Source organism: Notamacropus eugenii, chromosome 2 (assembly GCF_028372415.1).
Source record: "Notamacropus eugenii isolate mMacEug1 chromosome 2, mMacEug1.pri_v2, whole genome shotgun sequence".
NCBI classification, from domain to species: Eukaryota; Metazoa; Chordata; class Mammalia; order Diprotodontia; family Macropodidae; genus Notamacropus; species Notamacropus eugenii.
In genome coordinates, this window is record NC_092873.1 from 41,562,328 (window position 1) to 41,587,748 (window position 25,421).

At 41.4% G+C, this 25,421-nt stretch overlaps 1 protein-coding gene across 7 annotated transcripts in view; it reads right to left on the bottom strand.

Moving 5' to 3' along the window:
- Window positions 1-24,300, bottom strand: part of ALDH3A2 (aldehyde dehydrogenase 3 family member A2) — a 51,355-nt gene extending 27,055 nt beyond the window's left edge. Inside the window, exons 1-5 of one of the 7 annotated variants that reach the window (XM_072640003.1) lie at window positions 24,198-24,300; window positions 20,190-20,351; window positions 18,718-18,949; window positions 17,414-17,499; window positions 12,586-12,794 (exon numbers count right to left, since the gene is read on the bottom strand). In XM_072640003.1, coding sequence (XP_072496104.1) covers window positions 12,586-12,794; window positions 17,414-17,499; window positions 18,718-18,949; window positions 20,190-20,342 — 680 coding nt within the window. In that variant the 5' untranslated portion in view covers window positions 20,343-20,351; window positions 24,198-24,300. Of the gene's footprint in view, window positions 1-12,585; window positions 12,795-17,413; window positions 17,500-18,717; window positions 18,950-19,526; window positions 19,711-20,189; window positions 20,611-24,197 lie in introns of those variants that run through there. The other 6 variants (XM_072640005.1, XM_072640004.1, XM_072640001.1 and 3 more) reach the window with 6 other exon arrangements.
- Window positions 24,301-25,421: the final 1,121 nt, after the last annotated feature.

Genomic DNA, 25,421 nt, shown 5'->3' on the forward strand with positions numbered 1-25,421 from the left:
ATAGCAGAGTGTATTAAAAAGCAGAATGCTACAATATGCTGTTTTCAATAAAAACATTTGAAGGAGAGAGACACATACAGAGTAAAAGTAAGGGGCAAGAGCAGAATCTATTGTAGCACAATCTATTGTGCTTTAGCTGAAGTAAAAAAAGCAGGGGTAGCAATCCTGATCTCAGACAAAGCAAAAGCAAAAATAGTTCTAATTAAAAAAGATAAGGAAAAAATTACATCTCACTAAAAGGTACCATAGATAATGAAGTAATATCAATACCAAACATATATCCACCCAATGTTTCATTCAAACTTTTAAAGAAGTCAAATTAGTTACAAGAAGAAATAGTAAAACTATACTAGTGGGGGACCTCAACTTTCCCCTCTTAGAACTAGATAAATCTAACCACAAAATAAAAAAAGAAATTAAGGAGGTAATAGAACTTTAGAAAAGTTACACCTGATAGATTTCTTAAAAAAACTGAATGGGAATAGAAAAAAATATATACCTTTTTCTCAGTGGTACATGGCACCTACATAAAAAATTGACCTTGTATTAGGGCATAAAAATCTCACAACCAAATGTAAAAAAGCAGAAATATTAAATGCATCCTTTTCAGATCATAATGCAATAAAAATGACATTCAATAAAGGGTCATGAAAAGACAGATTAAAAATTAATCTAAAACTAAACAATTTAACCCTAAAGAATGAGTGGGTCAAAGAACAAACTACAGAATTGGTAATGTCATTAAAGAGAATGATAAGATAGCGTGCCAAAATTTATGGGATACAGCCAAAGCAGAACTTAGGAGAAATTTATATCTCTAAATACTTGCAGTAAATGCAAATCAAAACAACTCTGAGGTACCACATCACACCCATCAGATTGGCTAACATGACAAAACAGGAAGATGATAAATGTTGGAGAGGATTTGGGAGAGTTGGAACACTAATGCATTGTTGGTGGAGCTGTGAGCTGATCCAACCATTCTGGAGAGCAATTTGGAACCATGCCCAAAGGGCTGCAAAAATATGCATACCCTTTGACCCAGCAAAACTGCTTCTATAGCTGTGTCCCAAAGTAATCATAAAGATGGGAAAAGGACCCATACATACAAAAATATTTATAGCAGCTCTTTTTGTGGTGGTCAAGAACTGAAAACTGAGCGCATGCCCATCAACTAGGGAATGGCTGAACAAGTTGTGGTATATGAATATAATGGAATACTGTTGTGCTATAAAAAATGATGCGCAGGCACACTTCGAGAAAACCTGGAAAGACTTCTATGAACTGATGCTGAGTGAAGTGAGCAGAACCAGGAGAACATTAGATACGGTTACAGCCAGTGTGTGAGGACTGATTTTGATAGACTTGACCTTTCTCAGCAAGGCAAGGACCTAAGACATTCCCAAAGGACTCTTGATGCACAATGCCATCCATATCCAGAGACAGAACTATAGAGTCAGACACAGAATGAAGCAGACTGTTTTCTCTTTTGTTATATTTCATTTTGCTCTATTTTTCTCATGGTTTCTCCCATTTGTTATAACTCTACCATGCAACATGTATGTAAATGTATTTAAAAGGAATGCATGTGTAGAGACCATATAAGTTTGCATGCCATCATGTGGAAGGAAAGGGGAGTGAGGGAGAGAAAATTTAAAACTTATGGAAGCGAATGCTGAAAACTGAAGACAAATAAATTAATAAATTTGGGGAAAATAAAATAAAATAGAGAAAGAACAAATCAATAAATTGGTCATGAAATTAAAAAAACTAGAAAAAGAACAAATTTAAAATCCCTAATTAAACACCAAATTGGAAATAGTGAAAATCAAAGGAGAGACTAATAAAACTGAACATAAGAAAAGCATTAAATACATAAAACTAGGAGCTGGTTTTATGAAAAATAAAATAGATAAACCACTGGTTAATAGCAATCTTACATGAAGATCAATTGTGAATGACTTAGCTATTCTCAGCAATATAATGATTCAAGACAATTCCAAAGGACTCGTGATGAAAAAATGCTATCTATATCTCTAGAAAGAACTAATGGCATCTGAATGCAGAACAAAGCATATTATTTTTGACTTTTTTTTCAAGGATTTTTGGGGGGGGAGTGTCTGTTTTCTTTCATAACATGACTAATATGGAATTATATTTTGCATGATTGCACATATATAACCTGTATCAAATTGCATACTGTGCTGGAGGTGAAAAGGGTTGGAAGTAGGAGTGAGAGCAGTTAGGGTGGACAGAGAACAAAGGCAAGGAGGAGAGGGGAGGCTTGGGAATGACTTTGTCCCCTGAAGTGCTAATGTGTATTGGCTACTATGATGGATTTGGCTTTCTGGTGTCTGAATAAATGTTTTTTTTCTGCCTTCTTAAAAAAAAGGGTTGGAACTAAAAAATTTTTTAAAATGAGTTAAAAATTGGTTTTACATGCAATTAGGAAAAAAAATTAATTTAAAAAATGTGTCTGCTCTATCCAGGGGATCCCCAAATGACAAGAGTTTTTTCAAAATCCTTTTTTTGGAATTTGGCCCAAATTTTCCCTTTGAAACAAAGAGGTGGGGCAGCTTAGTGGCACAGTGGACCTGTTTTCAAATCCACTTCAGACACTTGGCACTTACTAGCTGTGTAAGCTTGGGCAAATCACTTAACCTCAAGTGCCTCATAAAAAAAAAAAAAAGGAAAAGAAAAAGAAACAAAGGGATGATCAGGTTTCCACATCAAAAGGGCCAGCCTCACATTAGGGCTAGCCCACATCAAATACAATTCTATTCGAGCAGCCATGCTGGCCACCTGGCAAAGGGCAAGACAGAAGATTGTTGATGGCTCAGGGGATGTACCTCTCTCACTACAGAACCAGTGACTGCTGGCTCTTTGGCATACTGGAGGATGCTTCTGTCATGTTCATGACCTTAGGGTTCTGCTGGGCAGTGTCAGTGGGATTTCAGTGGCTTGTTGAGCTATGTCTAAGGGGGCTCCACCACCACCACCACCATCCTCACCTCAGGCCAGCTATTCATATGGGTAAGCATTTTTTAAGTAAGTTGTTCATAACATGTAAATCTTCTATATTTTCATGTGAACACAGACTCTGATACTCTAAAAGTCTGTACTTCACATAATGAAGCTAACCTGTAGAGACTCAAATTAGAAGGTACTGGTACAGCCTTGTTTCATTTCTCTACTCTGTTTCCCACTTTTCTTCCTGATCCAGTGCAGTAATGGGGGTGGCCTACATCGAGAAGGTCAAACTAAAAACTCTAGGCTGAATCAGATTAAAATGTATTTGGGAAACTAAAACTACACTACAATAGAGACAATGTTAACTTATGGTTCTCTAAGTCAACGTGTGTTTCTATTTGAATCTGACGCCACTGGCTACATGATAAAGTAGCATCCTGAGCCAAAGCTGACGTTTTTTAGACTAATCTGTGCTTTTCCTTAACATGTAAAGTAAAATGTTGTCTAAAATAACATTATCTTTTTTAGCAGCCAAGAGTCAACTGACATAAAAATCATGAAGCCAACAAAGATGAGTAGACAATGAAGCTGATAATGTAAAAAGTCAATGAAAGCAAACAAAGTGCCTTGCATCCCAAAGAGAGCTGAGATGGGACAGAAAACACACCAAATAGATAATTCCTAGGCAGACAAGAATGCTAAATACATTCCTGTGCAGGAGTCAGCCAGGGTGCTCAGAGCACAGCAGCTGTGTCACATGCCTTGCAAAGATGGCAGGAAAACAATCTTTCACAAGGAGTCATAGTGGGTCAAGTGCTAAGGGTCCACCAAGGGCATTACCTTCTCCATGGTACCAAGGCACTTTCTGAGGAAGGACAGTTATGTTCTGGATATCAATTTCAAGGTTAGGACTAAGCCTCCTCCCCAGCCCCAGCCTTGCCCCCAGGCATCTCTAGTTTCCCTTAACTAAGAGGGATAATCACATCTGTAGCTGATTAGTCTACAGTCTTAAAGTCCTCCTGTAGACATGGTCATCTGGCCTTGAAATTGTAAACAGGTGCGACATCAGGCCTCCAAGATATACTGTCTGTGACTAGCCATCACTGCTACAGTCAACAGGGAATCTGACACTACATCTGCGAATATGCACAGAAGGCAAACATGGAGGGGGAGGGAAGGCAACTGATCAACTAATGGTGGTTCCCATTTGAGGGGTTCTTGACAGTGGTCCAAGGGGTGCTATCTAAAAATTCTTTAAGGGCTCATTAAGCAATATGTGAGTGTAAAGAATTTTAGAAGTGGCATATTGAATTACCCTGGGAATTCACAACCTTTTATTGTTGTTGAAAGGGGTTTAAGAAACAAAAAACACTAGGAGCCACTGAACTACAAGTCAATATTAGAACTATATTACTGGAACTGGAAAGATAACATATTTATTTCCATTGAAAATTAACCCTTTAACTTTTTCAGGAAATATACTTTGTTGGGAGTTGGTAGGGTGATTTTAGTTGAGAAATATCTGTTATCTAAGAACAAGATCTATTAATAAAGAGAAAAAGAATAAGAGAAAATGGGGATGGGAAGACAGAAGAATAGATAGGGAAGTAGCACAGTAAGTGGATAAAAAGGTGACTGTAGAATCTGGAAGACCTGGGTTCAAGTCCTACCTATGTATTTCATCATGGGAAAACCATTCAACATCTCAGTATCCTAGGCAACTTTCTAAGGCCATAGAAATGTTATAGATAAATGGCCAGTCTACATCAATGTTTTCAGGGTAAGTGTACTTTCATTAGTTTATAATGAAATCTCAAGTCTAGACTCCAAACTACATTCCCCACCCTCCCAAAGAACAAAAACAAACCCAAATCCACAAAGTTAACAGCTTGTTCGGGTGGAAATTCAGAATCAAGTTATAGTGCTAAGGTGAAGGTTCAAGTAACTAGCTACTGGGAAACCTATATCATCCCCTTTCACATGAATTCTTCTAATAAACATTCAGGTTTTTTGCCATGGAATGCAGCGCATTCTCTGCAATCTGTACCGAGGAGTTAAAGAGACTTTCTCAGGGTTGCACAAGCAATAAGTGTGGGAGGCAAGACTTAAACCCAGGTCTTCCTAGCTTAGAAGTCAGCTCTCTATCCACTATACCATAGGTCTCAAACACGTGAGCCCGTGTGTACCACAACACTGCTGAGTCTGCTAAGTTAATCTGTGGCCTACAAGTAACAGCTTAAGGGTCCCCATTTCTATTTGAGGTTGACACCACTGCTCTCCACCATGATGCCTCTTGTTAGCAAATGTTATTTTTAATTGAATAATGAGAATCAGAGAGATGGTCTAGAGAGCTGGCTTCAGAGTCCAGATAACATAGAAAAGTCCACAAAGTGACTCACAGGGTGCCTACATGGGGTCGAATGTGACTACCACATATCTTACCTAGTCTGAGGATAGTCCAAACCAATGGGTGGCTATGAGCCAGGTAATTCATATTTGGATATGCATATCGTACACGGATGCTCACATACCTCTAGCTCTTCCAGTAAGGAAGAAACTAATGAGATGACTTTCCCTAGTCATTCTTTTCATACAAACTTGCTGCCCTGGTGAGCACTGGCCTGGAAATCAAGCTTTTGCTTCTCCTCGGGTTCCTCCTTCACTCCCTACACAGGACAGCATGCTGTGGTTTTACTTTGGCAGGTGGGCAGGACACGACATGAAGCCGCAGAGAAATGGCTTTTTTAGCCCCAAAGGCAACAGAACTACACTACAATGATGCAAACCTGTTCTCTCCAAGCTCCTTCAGGTGCAGCAGGGTCAGCATCCCAGAAGGATGCCCTCTCTGGGCCTCACACATCAGGCCCAGATTGTGGGGGCGTGGTCTGATCCTACTTGGTCTGCTCTTCTATAGAAACTGACCTGCACCTCTGGAAATCTTTGGAGAGACAGAAGTGAACAAAGGGATGCTTTTTGTGGTGAGGAGAAAGCAAAAACACGACTTCAGATTAGACAGTCAAACCATGCCCCAAATGGTTACTTTACTAGCCTGGAAAAAGGGACACAGGAAAACAAAAGAATCTACACTCTAAGTCATCCTTATACAATAAGGGGCCCACTTCTACCTTTATGAAATGCCAGGAAATAGGTTAAAGCAGGAAAATTTTCCAAAGAATCCAGAACAACAATGGAAGGCAACAATCCAAATGCTACACATTAAAGGCACACTTCTTTCGCTTGTTCAAAGTACTTTACTATTCCAGACCAACTAGAGAAGAGAGTGATTATTTAAGTGAAAAATCAAGGGGGAAAAGGGTGCACCAGAGAAGAACATTTATTCAATTAGGAATTGTGGCTTCTCAATATTCATTTAAAAGATGTAGGGATATGCCCATGACTCAGGTGTGGCTGAATTATGGTTTATCAGCATAATGGAATATTACTGTGTGCCACAAGAAATGACAAATATGAAGAATACATAGAAATTTGTAAAGATTTATAATGAAATGATGCAGTGAGAAAAGCATGATCAGAAATACTGCCTATGACTACAGAAAGATAACAAGTGTAACAAAACCCAATAAAATACGTAATAGAAAAAGAAATCAGAACAGGACACAGAATTTCACAGGATATTATTGTTATTATTTTGTTTAATGTTTAAGGGAACAGAAATGCCACAGGAAAGAAGACTGCCTTACAAATGGTACTCCTAAACTAATTAGATCAGGCTAAGTATCCCACCAGTCAATGCAATCAACTGCTGATCTTACCTCATAGTAAGACTCAAGCTAGAACTATCAAATGTTCTTTCTCTACCTCCACTTCAAGCCATCAGCATCAAGGATCAACCACCTGATTCCTTTGGACATGAGATCAAATGAAAATTCTAAATGTCCCAGAAAAATGCACAATTATCAAGCAGGAATCCTAGGAGATCTTTAGGATTTTAAGGAAAGGCAACCCTGTACAGATATATGATAAGAATGTTTGTCAGCAGGTGGGTAGGGGTATGAGTGTGTGTGCGTGTGTGCGTGTGTGCGTGTGTGTGTGTGTATGTAGGGGGGAGACAGAGAGGAAGAGAATTTAAACATACATCAATAGAGGGAGGAATTAATTTTTATTAATCATGATAGATATTACAGTGGGATGGGATATGGTTCAATAAAAAGGAATATGGAGGAGGTGATGAGGGGAACTGTTCTGGACCTGACCTGACTAGGATCAGTCAGGAGACTGACAAAAATAAGTGTTAACCTCTAACCTAACCCCAGGGACCACTGAGTAGTTGTGGTTTTTTTTAAAAGGGAGAGCAGGTCAAATAAGTTTGGGAACCTCTGGAGGAAGACAAAAGGGGCTTAACAGGGCAAAAGGGAGTTGAAATCCCAATATAGCTCCTTAAGCTAGATAGAGTCAGGTCTAAGCTACATCCCAGGGCAAATCACTGGTTAGGTGGTGCTGGCTGAGTCACTGTCAGTTAACTCCAAAAGAGTTAGGAAACCAGAAGTGCCAAGTTATTTGAAGAAGTCAAATGTTTCAATTTTCTACAAATCTAGCTAAAGCAGAGTCTGGGAACTAGAGGTCAATGAACTTGGCATCAACTCCTGGGAAATTCCTCGCACATATTAGTAAACTAATAGTGTGTGAACATCTAAAAAGCAAAGTAATCACCAAAAGCTGACCTGATTTTATCAAGAATAGGTCATTAAGTGCTTATTATGCACCAAGCACTGTGCTGAGAGCAGAGAATACAAACACTAGGAGAAAGTCCTTGAGGAGGTTTCATTTTAATAAGAGGGAGAGGGAATGGGATAGAAACTGAGATGCAGCAGGGATGAGGGATGAGGTCTGCATCCAGGACAATGCTGGCAAAGTCAAGAGAATCCCATCAGGGCCAGGATGGTTGGCTATGACTTCCTCAAAACAGAGGTTCCAAAAGGAACTTCCCAACGGGAAGAGGAGGGGCTATGGGGCAGAAGGGATCTTCCAGTAAGGTAACTGAGACATGGTGCTGAAGTCCAGAGAGTCAGGAGTGGGACTGAGAAAGGAGTGTTAGGCAGCCAGTCTACAAAACCTGATTTCCATTTTTGTGCCAGGGTCATTGGACTCACAGATCTGAGTAACACTGTAGACAAAGTAAAACCAAATTCCAGAAAAGTATCTGATAAAGTTTTCCTGTGTTTCTTATGGACAAGATAGAGACATGGGTGAGAGAGTAGTAGAGTTAAGTGAATTCAGATCTCACTGAATGACTGGACCCAAAGTCAATAGATTGATGTCAACATGGTAAGAAGTCTCCAGTCCAGTGACTCAGGGATCTGTCTTGGCTTTTGTTCTACTTAACAATTTGACTAATGACTTCAAGAAGATAGCATTCTTATCAAACTTGCAGATCATTCAAAGCTAAGAAGGAGAATAAATACTAGTGGAAAAAGACAGCATCCAAAAGAGGGACAAACTAGAATGATGGACTAATTTATTAATAGATATTATTATAATGAGGTTCAAAAATCAACTCCATAAAAACAGTATGAGAGAGAGTCCATCAACAAATATTTACTATGCACCTACTATAAGCCAGGTACTATGCTAAGATCTGCGGATACAAAGAAAGACAAAAGACAATCCATGTCCTCTACACCTGAAAAAGATCTGGTGGGAAGAGAAACAGGACTAGCAGACTGCCTATTCAGTGTGAAATGCCAGAAGAACATAGTGGGTCACACAGTTAATGTTATCTTAGACTACAAAGGATGCCCCAAAAGTGTGGGTGTTAAAGATTAACTGATTAAATTAGTTCATCATTCTAGCCTGTCCAAACCTCTTTGGATGTGGGCTTTTCTTGACAGCATGTTTGCTCTCCTTCCTAGCTTTGTGTGGTATCCAAATATGACAAACCTGCCTTTTGTTTTAAGTTATTAAGGTTTAAAATGGCACTGAGACTTGAGTATAAGCTATAATGAGAGGCATAACACCCAAAACACAGGAGGTAATATCCCTGTTGTATTCTGCTGGGATCAAACCACATCTCTGTCAAATATTGTGTTTAGTTCTAGGTACCGCATTTTAGAACCTGGGCAAGGGCATGCAATTAAAAAAACTAGAAAAAAATCCCCAATTAAATACCAGATTGGAAATAGTGAAAGTCAAAAGAGAGATTAATAAAACTGAAAGTTAAAAAAAACCATTAAACTAATAAATAAAACTAGAAGGTGATTTTTAGGGGAAAAAACAATAAAAGAGATAAATTGCTGGCTAATTTGATTTTTAAAAAGAAAGAAAACCAAATTACTAATACCAAAAATGAAAAAAGGTGAATGCATCACCAATGAAGAGGAAACTAAAGCAATTATTAGAAGTTATTTTGCCTAATTATATGCCAATAAACCTGACAATTTAAGTGAAATGAATATCTACAAGAATATAAAATGCCCAGATTAACAGAAGAAATAGAATATTTAAATAACCCTATCTTAGAAAAAGAAACTGAACAAGACATAAATCAGCTCCTTAAGAAAGAATCCCCAAGACCATATGGATTCACAAGTGAACTCTACTAAACATTTAAAGAATAATTAATTCTAATTCTAATACTATATAAACTATTTGGGAAAAAAGGCAAAAAATGAGTACTACCAAATTCCTTTTTATGATATAAATACGGTGCTGATCCCTAAACCAGGAAGAATAAAAACAGAGAAAGAAAATTACAGTGTGGACCAAAAATTTGAATTAGAATACTTACAAGGAGATAGCACTGTATCACAAGGATCATATACTATGACCACATGAAATTTTTGCCAGGAATGGAGGGCTGGTTGAATATTAGGAAAACTATCAGCATAATTGGCCATATCAATACAAAACCAACAGAAATCATATGATTATTTCAAATGCAGAAAAAACATCTGACAACATACAAAACTCATTCCTAATAAAAAGAAAGTGTAGGAATAAATGGAGCTTTCCTTAAAATGATATGTCTAAAATATCTAAAATCATCAGCAAGCACTCTCTGTAATGGGGATAAGCCAGAAGCTTTCCCAATAAGATCAGAGCTGAAGCAAGGATTATCACAACTATTACTCAATATTGTACTAGAAATACCAGCTATAGAAATCAGACAAGAAAAAGAAACTGAAGGAGTTAACATAGGCAAATCACTATCACGCTTTGCAGATTATATGATGGTATACTTAGAAAAACCTGGAGAATCAACTAAAAAACTAGTTGAAACAATAACTTTAGCAAAGTTGTAGGGTATAAAATACATAAGTATAATACATAAGCCCACTTAAGTCATCAACATTTCTATACATTACCAACAAAGTCCAGCAGCAAGAGATAGAAAGAAAAATTCCATTTCAGCAGACAATATAAAATACTTGGGGGTTCTACAAACCCAGGAACTATATGAACACAATTACAAAACACTTTTCATACAAATAAAGTCAGATCTAAACAACTGGAGACATCAATTGCTCATGAGTATGCTAAGTCAATAAAAATAAAAATGATAATTTTACCTAAATTAATTTATTTATGTAGTGCTATACCAAACAAAATATCAAAAAATTATTTTATAGAGCTAGAAGATATGACAAAATTCATCTGGAAGAATATCAAGGGAAACAATGAAAAAAAAAGGTAGCTTAGCAGACCAGACCATAAACTGGTAATCATCAAAACAGTCTAGTAGTGACTAAGAAATAGAGTGGTGCATTAGTGGAATAGATTAGGTATATGATACACAGTCATAAATGACCATAATAATTTAGCATTCGATAAACTCAAAGATCCAAGCTTTTGGGATAAGTTTTTGTCACTATTTGACAAAAACTGCTGGAAAAATTGGAAAGCAGTTCGGCAGAAACCAGGAATAGACCAAAATCAAAGATAAGGGCAAAATGAGTATATGATTTAGACATAAAGGGTGATATCATAAGCAAATTGGGGCAACATGGAAAAATTTACCTATTAGATCTATGGATAAGGAAAGAATTTATGACCAAACAAGAGATAAAGAGAATCACAGGAATTAAAATGGATAATTCTGATTACATTAAATTAAAAAGATTTTGTAGAAGCAAATGCAGCCAAGATGAAAAGGAGAGTAGGAACGTGGGGGAAAATTTTTTACAGCATGTGTCTCTGACAAAGACCTTACTTCTTAAATATATAGAGAATTGAGTCAAATTTATAACACTAAGTCATCATTCCCCAATTGATAAACTGTCAAAGGAGATGAACAGGCAGCTTTCGGAAGAAGAAATAAAAAAAAATGCTCTAAATCACTATTGAGTAGAGAAATGCAAATTAAAACAACTCTGAGGTACCACCTCATAACTATCAGAATGGCTAGTATAACAAAAGGGACAAATGACAGATGTTGGAGGGGATGTGGGAAAACTGGGACTCTAAAGCACTGTTGATGGAGCTGTGAACTGATCCAACCATTCTGGAGAGTAATTTGGAACTATGCCCAAAGGGCTTTAAGACTGTGCCCAACAACTGACCCAACAATATTACTAGTAAATCCCAAAGAGATCCAAGAAAAAGTAAAAGGACCTTTCTATACAAAAATATTTATAACAACTCTTTTGAGTGGCAATGAATTGGAAATTGAGGGGGTGCCTATATGACTGTGATGGAGTACTATTGTACTAGAAGACATGAAAAACATGGGAAGACGTATATGAAGTGATGGAAAGTGAAGTGAGCACAACAGATCACTGTGCCTAGTAACAGCAATATTGTAAGATGATCAACTGCGAATGCAATACAGTGATCCAAGACAATTCCGAGGTACGTATGATGCAAATATCCATCCACCTCCAGAGAAAGAACTGATAGAGTCTCAGGGCAGAATGAAGCATAATTTTTTCACTTTATTTTTCTTCTCTTTTTTCCTTTTCTTGCAACCTGGCTAACATGGAAATATATTTTGCATGATTTCACATGTATAATTGGTATCACCTTTCTTGCTTTCTCAATAGGTGGAGAAGGGATGGAAGAGAATGAGGGAATATAGAACTCAAAATTTTAAAAAAAGGATGCTAAAAAATAAATAACTAATAAAAAGAGGGAGGAAAAAAAGAACCTGGGCACCCTGCAGAGCGTCCAGAGGAGACCAAGTGAGATGCTAAAGGGTCTTGAAATCATACCCTATGAAGAGCCAAAGGAAACATGACAGGCATCCTTCAGGTCAAGAGAGAAGCCACACGTGAGCAATCAGACATGCTATGCTTAGTCCTAAGGACAAAGGGCAGAAATGGGACAGAAACAGATTTAAGTTTCTGAATGTTATGTTTCAGGAAGAAGTATATTCCCCTTTAATAGAAGGCTTCACGTGGAGACTCCATGGCCATCTATCAGAGGTTCTTTTTCAGGTAAAGGGTGGACCATCCCCTATGAATGAGTATCTAGATGATATATAATTTCAAAAAACTAGAAAAACATCTAAACTTTTTTGAACTCTGGACTCTCTTCATGCACTGAAATATTCAAAGCTAAGCAGTGACATTCCAAGATCAGTGGCCCTAAGGTCAAAGTATGTGTTGCAGAGAGAGGAGTAAACTTCCCTTGACAGAAAATAAATATGAATGGCACCCTTACCTGCACGCAATATCAAGATTACAATCTTTATCAATGTAACATGGACTCTTCCCTCCGAGCTCCAGAGTCACAGGGGTCAAATGTTTGGCAGCAGCTTCCATGACAATCCTCCCGACTCCAGTACTTCCAGTATAGAGAATATGGTCAAATCTTTGCTTCAGAAGTTCCGTGGTCTCCTTAACACCACCATTAATAACGCAGTATAGTTCCTTAGAGGAAGAGATGAGCGAGAACAAGACTGGGTTACCAAATGATCATAAGCTTCCCACATCCATTCTTAAAGACATCTTCCTTTTCTACTAGGCTTTAAAAATGTTTCAAGTTTCACTGCTGCAAAGACAATTCTAAGGAGACAGACTATGCTATCCCCTTGCTACTGACAACAAAGATTCAAGACAGGCGAGTAGGAAACACCCTGGACCAGAGTACTAAGATCTGGGTCCAACTGTTCTTGGCCACCGAGACAGAGGCTCCAATTCCAGAGAAGAGGAAGATGTGGACCTGTCACAAGAGGAGATCTAGACCTTATTCCAGACACTCAAAATATTTCAGTTGCATAAGCACCCATCCGATGGCACTGACTGGCTACTTCTGGCTCTGTAAAGGCTGAGTTTACTATGGCAGAAGATTCTTAAGCTGGCAGCAAACATTGCCAGGGAGAGGCTGGTATTTCTGGGGACCTGTTTTAAGAAATTCAGTAAGGCCCAGAAATTCAGACATCATGGTCCTGGAATACCTGATGCCTTCTGCAAAGACACGGAGCAAATAAGTCATTCTTATAAGGGAACCATGTTTTAAAACCTGGCCTAGGTCAAAGCACAGAAAATGCCACTTCAGCTCAGGGGCCAGTGGTCTATTCCATGGCAGGTGTCCTATGGAGGTTTGGGGTGGCAGTAAAGCCTACATAGAACTGGCAAAAGTGGACTGCATGGCAATTGTTATATATCCCTAAGCTGGGCTTGGGAGGGAAAAAAAAAAAATACTTGTTAATCAGCAAAAAATTGTAAAACAAAAACAAAACCAAAAGCTGTGCTTTGGAAAACTCTGGAAAAAATTTAAAAACAAACACAAAATACTAGAGAATAGCACTAATTAAGTGCAAGATTTTTTTTTAAAGCTATTTCCAAAAATAAAAATCAGTGTGGATACTACTGCAGCTACAGAGCTATAAGGAAGAAAAATCCCATGAGTGGTACCCTGCAGGTCCATTAGGAACTATCCTCATGGGAAGGAAAAAAAAACATTTTAGTTATTCTCCAGATAAGTGATAATAACTCTGAAGCTCTAAAAGGCAGAGAACGGTAAAGGAAAGGCTGGCAAGGTACAAGGCCAAACTAGTGGTATTCTAGGCCAGGGATAAGGATATGGACTCCTAACATGCACACCCAAAGCAAAAACATCTCACTAATGATGCTTTGCACCATTCAAGAAAGAGACCAGATATTTAACTTTCCTGCTTTTAAAATAACCAGTAAACTCTATTCCATAAAGTATAATCAGCACTAAATTCCTGTTTTATGATTGATTTAGGGAAAGAGGAGGGAAAAAGTCAAAGGTCAAAGCCAGCAGGACCCATGGGGAAAGGAGATAGGAAGTAATGGCCAGTAGGGAAAAGGTGAAGTTAACAGGGTTTGACCCCACAGAATCCTATCACTCGTCCTATGGACTTTAAAGAGTTACTGTCGGTCAAATTCCTACCCTTTGAAAGGTCTCTTATCTATGGTAGCTCTTTAAAAGGCATCAGCTCTACAGAGTCTGAGGTAAGCTGGTTCCCAATGACAGAACCAGAGGGACTCACCAACCCTGGTCTCTGCACGGCAGCACCACCAAAGGAGCATTAGGGGCATTTCTAAGAGCCAGATGAAAATCCAGCCTTGGCCTGATCAGATTGGGGAAGTTTTCCACTCCCTTTCCTTTTTTTTAATTCTTAAAATGAATTTTTATTGATATCTTTTGTTTTTTACATGGCCAGTTTCTCCCAGTATCCTTCCTTCTCTCAGAAAGCCATCCCATGTAACAGATATTTTTTCAAGAAAAAAAAAAGGGGAAGTAAAAAAGTGAAAGGGAAATCTGGCCTCAGACACTTCCTAGCTGTGTGACCCTGGGCATGTCACTTTCATCCTGCTTGACTCAATTTCCTGTAAAATGAGTTGGAGAAGGAAATGACAAACCACGGTAGTGTCTTTGCCAAGAAAATCCCAAATGGAATAACAAAGAGTCAGACACACCTGAAACAACTAAACAACAACCAAAAAAATCAGCAAAGCTGATCAGTAAACTAAAGAAATCTGAAAAGATCTGGAATTATGTTCTGCCCAACCCCAAGCCTAGCTAAGACCATTCGTTATTCTCTGCCTCCCTCCACTCCACTACTGCTAAAGAGCTGCACAAAATCAGGCAAGTGCTACTTTCTATTATCTAATCTCAACTGAGTCTTCTCTGCATCAAGGCAAGACTTTTATCCCTGACTGCCTCGATCACTCTTCTCAAACACTGTTCCAAGCCTCTTTTGAAGCCTCCCCCAGCAGCTCTTTCCCTGAGGATCTTACTTTCTCCTTTGCTGAGATTTTGCTTCTCCCTCCCACGCCATCTTGAATGCAATCTCTGTTGAAGATATGAACCTTCCTCTTCTACAAATACCTTTAATCCTCTTTCCTCCCAGCTCCTCCAGAATGCTTTCCATTCATTAATCACTCCCTCTCTTATTTATCTGCTGGTTCCTTCTCAACTGCTGCCTACAAACACACCCAAGTCTTCTGGACGCTTAACAACAAAGGCAGAGCAGAGCCCGTACCAGTCCTAGATCCTCTTATTCTTCTAGGCTATCATCTTGTTTATGTTCAGGATGTATGTGTGTATAAAAACAGAAGTGTGTGTGTGTGTGTGTGTGTGTGTGTGTGTGTGTGTGTATGTGTGTGTGTGTGCAGACAGAAAAATATACATATTGGCATAGATTTCTCCTTGAAAAAGCTAACACTCAATGCCTCTACTTGTTCTCACTCTCTCCTAAACCCTCGGCCACATGGCTTCTGACTTCACTCTTCAAAGGATGCTGCCCTCTTCAAAGTTACCCATGCTCCCTAACCCAAGTGACAAATTTGATGTTTTCATATAAACTCTGATTCTTCTTTTTTAAAATTTCTTTGTTTTTAGTTTACAACATTCAGTTTCACAAGCTTTTGAGTTTCAAATTTTTTCCCCTCTCTCTCCTCCCTGGCTCCCCAAAATGGCATGCAATCTGCTACAGGTTCTGAGATAGACTCTACATATACACTCACATTAAACATACTTTCACATTAGTCATGTTGCAAAGAAGAATTATAACCAATGGAATGAACCACAAGACTGATTTTTCTTGACCTTTCTGCAGCATTTGTCACTGTTAACTACTCTCCCTCTGACCCTGGATGAGTTTTCATAACAATGTGCTCTACTGGTTCCACCACCTGTCAGACGATACCTTCTCATTCTCCTTTGCTTGATCATGAAACACATCTTGGCCCCTCGATGCGGCAGCACCTCAAAAGTCTGTCCTGGGTCTTTTCTACTCTTCTTATATATTCCTCCCTTCCAAGCAAATCTATGGTCTTCTGAATCTGGAATGCTCTCCCGTCTCACTTCTGACAGGGAATCTCTGCTTGTTTCAAAAACGCAACCCAAGTACCACTTGAGCACCATCTGGTATTCTTGACCATTTTTGTGAGTCAGGGGTCCCCTTTGGCAGTTTGGTGAAAGCTATAGAACCCTCTTCAGAATAATATTTGAAATGACTAATGTCATTTTTAATATTTAAGAAGTGTTTAATAAGAATGTATGTGTAACCCATATAAGATTGCATGGGAGGGAGGGAGAGAAAATCTAAGACTTATGGAAGTGATTGTAGAAAGCTTAAAACAAATTAATTTAAAAAAAGAAAAAAGAATAATATTTGGAAAAAGCTTATCATAAAATACATAGGATTGCAGAGGGAACCAATTCTATTGGAAAGGAGTTAGCAAAATCTCTTGTACAAATTCAGCTTGCAGACGCCATGTTTAGTGCCCCTTTTCTACCTGAAGTCTTTCCTGATCCCTGGAGTGGCTAGCATCCTCCCTCTCAAGGTTACTTTGTATTCAGTTTGTATATACTCTCTGTGCCTTTACATATGTCCATGTCATCTCTCTTATTAGAATGATGTCTCCTTAAGGATTATTCCTTTGGGTGCTTACAAGGCGTTTGCTATTGGGCCACAACATATTCTAAGGGAATAATGACAAAATGGTGCCATGACATTCTCAAATCAAGAACATCCAGCAGCCTTACAGAAAGGAAAGGGGTAAACTGTCAGACTACTGAGTCCAGAAGCTGTACCCCTCCACAGCCTAGGCTCTTGTCCAGCTCTGGACAGTTTCTCTGTTTAAATGCATGCTGAGGCTTAAGGGAGGTACAAATTTGTTTTTGCCATCATACACAAATCGAATGAGTAAATATCTGCTGATACGATGCAGAGGAAAGTACGCGGCACCAGAAGAACAATTTACATGGGGACCACAATAGTGTTAAGAGAAACACAAAAGACTTCAGAACCCTGATGGTTGATCAGGGACCCAGAGACCAATGATGATTTCAGTGGGCTCATAGTGAAATGATCATCCCACCTCAGACACAGAATGAGAAAAACACTGGCCAGGCCTAAAAATGCACCGATTTATTCTGCTTAACTCTATTTATTATGAGGCAAGAGGGGGAGGGTTTCAGTGAGGTGATGATAATTTTCTTAAAACACTAATAAAACCTAAAAATAAACATTTTAAAATCTGCGTTAAAAATAAAAACAAGGAATACTCACTTTGTCTAAATACTGAGGGAGGATCTTGGCCAAGAGAGTAGCTGTCTTTTCACTTAATTCTGATGGCTTGACTATGACAGCATTTCCTGGGCAATACAAAACATGAAAGAATCATATCTACTCCCTGAATCACTTCAACAGCTATTAGTCCAATGTTGAATTGGGGGACCCAGGCACTCCAGCTGACTTTTTGGTAACTGATACTCCACTCTAATTCACTTTCTGAAATGGTATAAATCCTTGAGAAAATCTTGATGACTTTCACCCTTCTACTTTCTAGATCCCTCCCAACCCTGGATGACTGCAGGGTAAATATAGACTTGGTTAGGGGTTCCAGAGGAGGGATATGAGAAGGGGATGTTCTAGTTCCTTCTCCCCTAGCACCTCTCTGGGAAAAACTCTAATTCTCCTTGCCACATGCTGACTACTCCCTTCAAAATAACCAGCTTCCTATGCTTGCCTTCAGCTGTGGGTTCACTTATTCGATTTCAGCTCTTTTCTCTGCCTAATCTGACTGTATAGATAACATTTCTAACATGGCTACAAAGAGAAGTTTCTGGAGCAGCAGTGAGTACTTCTAAAACAGGTAACTTATTTTCTGCTCCTCAAGCCTTTTCATCATTTTTTAAAATGTTCACTGGGAACAAGTTTTCATAAATTTCCAATTAACTCACTCTGTAGATTCAGCCTGTCAGAGATATAAGGGATATTAGTGAACATCTCTTGCCTAATTTTCTTTTCTGAAACTATTCTCCATGATCTTGAACTTCCTCCCTGCCCTGGAATTTTCAAGCAACACCAAACACACAAACAGGTTTGACTGACACTAAATCAGTAAATTGTCTGTTAAGATACCATGTAAATGAACTAAAAAGTTCCTGGTGTTGATTAATCAGTACTTTGGGAGTATAGTGCAATGTCTAATATGATAACTAGTATACCAAAAACAACAGAATTGATTTGCTCAAGGCCTCTGATTCTAGCCAACTGGCCACAATCCCATTCGGTTTACTCTTAATCTGTGGACTGACCTTTGAGGCCTTTATAAATCCCATTGGTCTGAATCAGTGTGTGGATTCCCCAAGAGCTTTCTAAGAAAGTCACTAGATCTAATTAAAGTCTCTATCATCATTAAATAATGTTTATGAAAAGTAAAGACTAAGTGGCTGGCAAACATGAATGACCATTCACTAGAAAGAAATGATTCAATTTGACTTCATTGAAAATGATTTATAACTTCTATCTTTAATCTGCAAATTAATTTGAGAAAGTAAGTATAAAAAAAGTTAAAGATTACACCATACCTGCTGCGATGGCTCCTATTAATGGCTGGATACTTAGGACAAAGGGGTAGTTCCAAGCCCCAATAATCAACACCACTCCAAGAGGCTCTGAGTGGACATAGGCCTCATCCATCATTGTCAGGAAATTCTTTTTAACTGGCTCTGGGGTAATCCACTCAGGGAGATTGTCCAGCACATGGTCAAGCTCTCCAAGAACATTGACAACTTCTTGACTATATGCGTTGAATTCACTCTATCACAGTACAGAATCACAGTTAATCTAAAGTGACAGGCAGCTTTAAGTCTCTGACAGGAAATACACTCTGTTTGACAGTTCCCACTGTGCAACTTTTTATAGTTCCATAAACCCCTGCTAAATTCCATTCCAGCCGTAGCAAATTTATCCGACCTTGAAATCCCTCTAATCTCCCTCCTACTCACACCAATCACTTATACAAACTTGCCAAAAATTTAACTGGGGCAAAAGGCCTGAAATCCACTGGATTTGAGCACCCTTTGAACTTTCAGTCTTCACTTGCCCATAACTTATACTTGATAACTTTTTTTCATAGCTCTCCTTTTCTCTCCACCTACTAAAGTGTAACTGGGTCCAAGGCAGGTTCTCTGTGGATCTGGACCCCTCCCTCCCTTCCCCCTCCTAGGGACAAGGACTGATTAGGGAACTCCCTCTACAGCTTTTAGTCTTCTAGCGCTGCGCCTTGCTCCGGGTCACCTAGCCAGGATGCTGGGGAGGTGAGAGTTGAACCCGGGTCTTCCCTGGCCAGCTCTCTATCCAGTACACCACAGCACAGCTCTCCAAAGGCCCTTACCATTTATTCCTTTGGTACCCTCTCCCCAGGCCCAGCCCTAGCCTGGTCTCCTAAGGGAGACGTGATGAAGGGGCAGCCCCCAGTGGGGATGGGAGCGGGGGTGGGGGAATGGGGGGGGTGTCACGGCCTTGGGATCGATCGGTCCAACTCCTCGTCCTGGGCCTCCCCTCCATCCCAGGACAGTTTTCCTTCCTCTCTTCCCCTAGAAGTGAACCAATGACGGTCCGAGAAGGGAAGGTTCCGTCTCCTGGACGGGGGTGGGAAGCCGGGCCGGAAATCAGTGCACCGCAGAGCTGGGGGGGAGGGGAGGGGGAGAAGGAGGGGGCTGAGAGGGACGGGAGCGGGGGAGGGGGAGAAGGAGGGGGCGGAAGGGGGCGGGAGCGGGGGAGGGGAAGAAGGAGGGGGCGGAGGGGGGCGGGAGCGGGGGAGGGGGAGAAGGAGGGGGCGGAGGGGGGCGGGAGCGGGGGAGGGGGAGAAGGAGGGGGCTGAGAGGGGCGGGAGCGGGGGAGGGGGCGGAGGGGGGCGGGAGCGGGGGAGGGGGAGAAGGAGGGGGCGGAGGGGGGCGGGGACGGGGGAGAGGGAGGAGGGCGGGGCTTCCTCCACTGCGCCGCTCCTGGGCCCGCCCAGTCCGGCCCCGGTCCCCCCACCCCCCAGCTCGCGTACCTTGTGCAGGTCCTGGGCCAGCGCCCCCAGGATCTCCTTCTGGCACTCCTGCACCATCCTCTGCAGGGCCCGCAGCTGCTGCAGGCGGAACGACAGTGGCCTCGAGCGGCCCGTCTGGAAGGCCGCCCGGACGCGCGATACCAGCTGCTCCATGGCGTCGCCCTGCACGAGACCAGAACCGGACGGCAGGCCCCCGGAGAGGCCGGCGTCAGGAGCGAGGCTGGGCCTGGGGCGGGGCGGCCCTTCTCCGGCCCCTTCTCCGCCTTCTTCCCCCACGCTCAGCCTCAAACTCCGTGGACAGACCTTGAGGGGGTGGGGCCCGAGGCCGCAGGTGAGAGGGAAGGGCGGGCTCCGCGGCTCCTGGGCGCCAGTCACCGTCAGGCCCGGAGCCCAAGCCCGAGGGGCGGGCCCCCACCCCGCCTTCCTATTGGCTTGTGGAGGCCACGTGCTCGAGCGAGTCCCCGCCCAGCCTCCCCGCCCTCCGCCGGTCGCCGCCTGTGTCCAGAGCTGGGGGTGGGGGGAGTGGGGCTCTGACGTCACTTGAGGCTCGGCCCAGAGCCTGCCTCCTCCTCCTAGCTCTGGGTTGGCCCCATCCGCCTCTGAGATTTGAATATCCGAGGGACGCGTCACCCTCTGCCTGCTGGATGTGTCCCTTGGAATTTCCCCTCCCGTGGGCGCTCCAGCTCCCTCACGGGGGGAGGGAGGAAGGGCATTCCCTAAGGGCACCGGCTCTTGAAGCAAGAAGACCCGGTTCCAATCCAGCCTCTGCTGTAACCTGGGCAAGTCCCGCCTGTTTGTGCCTCAGTTTCCTCATTTGTAAGAGGAGCGCCAGATGCTAGATCTGGCTCTAGACCTAACAGCCTAAGTCCAAAGTCGAACTCCTGGTCATTCCCTCCGAGGTCGGGCAGGGGAGGGAGGACCCTCCACGTGACCTGTCAGTTACACCTCCTGCGGGGTCCGGCTCCCCAGGCTCGCCGGCCTCCAGGGCCCCACTGCAGAACCCCGGCCGGAGCTGGGCCGCCTGCTTTAGTGGGGTCTCTGCAGCTAGGCTTTCCCCATCCAAGCCCTGCTGTACACGCACTTCTGAGCACGGTTTGGAGAAAGGCTTGGAGCCCAACGGGGTATAAACGGAAACTTCCTCATTAGGCAACACTTCCCCTGGCTCCCTTGCAACCAAACCGAATGACTTGATGTTTCCCATATACAATATTCCGTCTCCTGACTCCGTCCCTTATGCCAAGCCCTCTCCAACCGTCTGCCTCTTGGAACGACTCAGCCCCTTCCAGGCTCATCCTCTTACACGGAGCCCCCCTCCTACAAGAAACCTTTCCTGATTCTCCCAGTTATCTGGGGACATCTTGTTTTTCCCACTGGAATATAAGCTCCTTAAGGGTAGGGATTGTTTCATTTTAGTCTGCGGTCTCCAGTACTTGAAACAAAGACACACAGGAAGCACTTGATAAAGGCCTGCCAAATGAGTTTGAACGGAACTTTAGATAATCTAGTCTTAAACCCCTACTTCACAGAGAAGGAAACAGAGCCCCAGAAAGTGATCTTAATCAACTATAGACAGGGAAGACCCCAGTCCTAAAGGTGGCACAGAGCAGCTTATGGGTTTGTGAAAAGGAATGAATGAAATTGAGTTCTCTCTCAGAGAAAATGCAAAATTGGTATTTAGATCTACTGAGCTGGTTGGCCTCAAAGAAAAGATACATCCCATGACAAAGTATGCTAGAAATGAGAAGTAAAAAAGGGGACCTCAGTAGTAAACAATTTAAGCAGATCCAAGAGATGCCATGCTTAGGGTTCCCTTCAGGGAAAATCAGCAGCTCTGCAAGGTCTGCCTCTGAGGTACACCACTCCCTATCTAGGGCCTTGTTCTTAATACTTTCCATTCTTAAAGAGTTTTGGACACCAAGTCAGATTTACCAAAATTAGACACATTTGTTGAGGATTATATTACAGTCGCTATAGAGCCACAAAACCTATTTCAGTTTAACACAGACCTACTAAACACCAAAAACACTAACTCTGTTTAGTAGGCGTGTCTTAGTTTATTATTAAGTGTATTAATTCATATTTAATTTGTATATTCAAGGAATTGACCACAGAGTCATGCTACCTCCAAGGCTCTGTCCTCCAGCCCTATCATTGTACAGAGGAGGAACCTGTCGCCTAGAAAGACTCATTGGCTTGCTCAAGACAACAACCAGTGACCCAGGTTGGAAGCAGAATTTACATCCAGATTCTTTCCACTGTACCCTCCAGCACCTGGGGTGAAGAAGTTTACAGTTACATTACTGGAGGATGTACCATGTAAATAAGGGGAAGGAACCCTCAGCATGACTAGAGGAAGGAATGGTGAGGGTGGGGGAAAAGTTCCTGGCCATTTGGCCCCTGGAGCTCAACTTTAAGGAAGATGCAGCTCTCTGAGCAAACAGGGCTGGGGAGAAAGTGAATTCCAGACAGGTGTGGGGACCAGCAACCTGGAGGAAGGCAGACAGGTGAGAATTTGCAGGCTGGGGAACAACTAGTCATGCAATCCAGATGGAATCTGGAGAACATGAAGAGATGGTTTTCTCCCCAATATTCACCACTTCTTTTCTCTCCCCAGTGTTTCCTTTGGGTAACATTACCACACAGGGTATATGGTCTGGTTACTTCCCCTGCATTCTTTTCCCTTAGGTAACTTGACAGCATTTCCAAATTTGTTGATCATTTTGTTTTTCCCTGCAAAAGTCAAGGTAAGTTCCATACTCATTGCCCTCCATGGCTTTAAGTCCCAACTAAGACCGCATTTTCTACAGTAAGTCTTTTCTAATTCTTAATTCTAGAATTAAGAATCCTTAATTCTAGTATTTTCCCTTTGTTAATTATTTCTTATTTATCTTGTACAGAGCTTGCTTTGTATATATTTGTTTGCATGTTGTCTTGCCCACTACATTGTAAACTCCTTGAGAACAAGGACTATCTTTTGCCTTTTTTTTTGTATGCCCAGAGCCTAGTATAGTGTCTGGCACAGAGTAGGGACTTAATAGATGTTTATTGAAGGAATGAATGCCAAACTCCTTCGTCCTAGGATATAGCAAAATAGATAAGATCATAAATTTGGAGCAGGAAAGATGTCAAAACTCATCTAGTCAACCCTCTCATTTTACACATGAGAAAACGGAGGTCTCGAAGGATGAAATGGCTTCACCAGTGTCTCATAAGTATTAAGTAGCTGGGCCCAGATTCCAAAGGTAGGGTTCTATCCACTGCCCTCCTTTCCTACCATCCCAGGAGACAAAAGTGTGAAAGAGCCATCTTTGTTTTCAGCAACATAAGACTTGGAATTGATTACAGGATCACAGATTTAGAGCTGGGAGGGTCTTCAGAGGTCATTAAATCTAACTCATTTTACAGATGAAGAAGCTAAGACCCAGAGAAATGAAGTGAGTTGCCTAGACACCAATTAAGTGTCAGAGGTGATATTTGAACCTTGGTCCTCATATTGCCAACTCTCTACTATCTCTACTGCAGGCTATTTTTCTTGTTGATCAACTGACTGATTTGGATACTCATAGTTAAAATTCACTGATCATTGGGAAAGGTTTTTAGGTATTAGGAAACTGTGCAGAGGAAGCCATGAAAAAGAGAGCAAACTTTAGTTTGACTATTTTTTTTTAGGACTCCATACAAAAAAACCCCAAAATCTAAGGGCAGCCCTGCGTTCTGGAAGCAGATTTTTACAGCTAAATAGGTAGCATAATTGTAGTAAAGCATCCAACATTTCCTGATTATAGAAGTTTAAGATTGTGGGGATGGAGGGACTCATTTGAACATAACTGTGAAAAACCTCCTCCTGGTTCATGACCTTTTAGTTCAAGAGAACTCATTTTAGCCTTGACCTACATTTTAGACTTGACCTACAACTATTGCTTTAAGAAAACCTAAACATTGGTGAATTCATTTAAAGGTCTAACAACAATAATGAGTGTTAGAAAAGAATCAGAAAAAAGAAATTACCTTCAACAGAATTTCCCGATCAAGCTGACAGCCACAATAAACACAAATAAAATGAAGCTCTTCTGCTTAGCACTAGTATAAAGGCCCTCCCAGAGAAGTTGGACCCAAGTCCAAGACCTTTGTACCGTATTACTCAGATAAAATGGTAGAGTGTTTTTATTTCTGCTTGCCAAGTCTCTCCCTCTTCTCTAATTTGCTTCTCCATAACATCAGATCTGCAAACATTCACTGACCCTATCATGTGGCAAGGTTGTGTTGGCTACTACCCCAAACTTCAGCCTCATTCAGTCTTTGCCCCTTCCCACTTCTTTCTCCTAGTTCCCATTCTAAATCTAGTACTCCAGTACTAAATACTCTAGCACAAGCAATTGTAGTCCTTTGTGATCATGCTTTCTGATGTTTTATTGGTTGCAACCTGATAAATATCTTCAACCCAACCTTCCCTCTTGTGTCAACACAAACATCTTCCATCTATTTTGTCATCATCATCATCAGCCACCATTTATTGAGCTCCTCCTATAAGGCAGCTCTGAAGAGAGCCCTGGCTCTGTCTATAGAGTCATGTAGGTTCATACCTCCACTTAGGATTAATGGATTCTAATAAGCACTTAAGATGTTTACTACTTGTATGACCTGATTTAAATCCCTTAGCCTCCCACAGGGAGCCTTGTGTTTTATTGCTGGAAAATGAGGAGTTTGGGCAAGATAGTTCTTCTTCCATTCCTGAATCTCTGAACTTATGATCCTGTGTGCAGGGGACTGAGCTATGTACTATGGATCTAAAGATATTTAGTACTGTGATCTAGGGGTGCTGAGAACCCTAAAATTCAAGGGTACAGGGCCAGATTTTAAGAATCTACACATTTCATGAGGATAAAATTGGTACTTTTATAGGGAAAAAAGATTGTGGGAAGATTTGGATGGGATCTAGGAGTGGCAAGTAACCTGGGGTGATCCAGAAGTAACAGAGAATGGAGGCTTGGGCTGGGTCGGGGCCACATTGACAGGATAGTTGAAAGGATTATACTGAGATGAGCCTGATTCCTCAGATGAATGCCAGGGGTCTAGGTTCAGGGACCCGGTTCCTGAAATTCATGAGAAAGTTCAAGTTGGGGTGGTTCAGATCCCATACTGTGTCATTTAGGATCTCTGCCCTCTTACAGCATAGTTGGAGAGACAGAACACATGTGAAAAAAGCATCAATAACATAAGGCAGTATAGAAG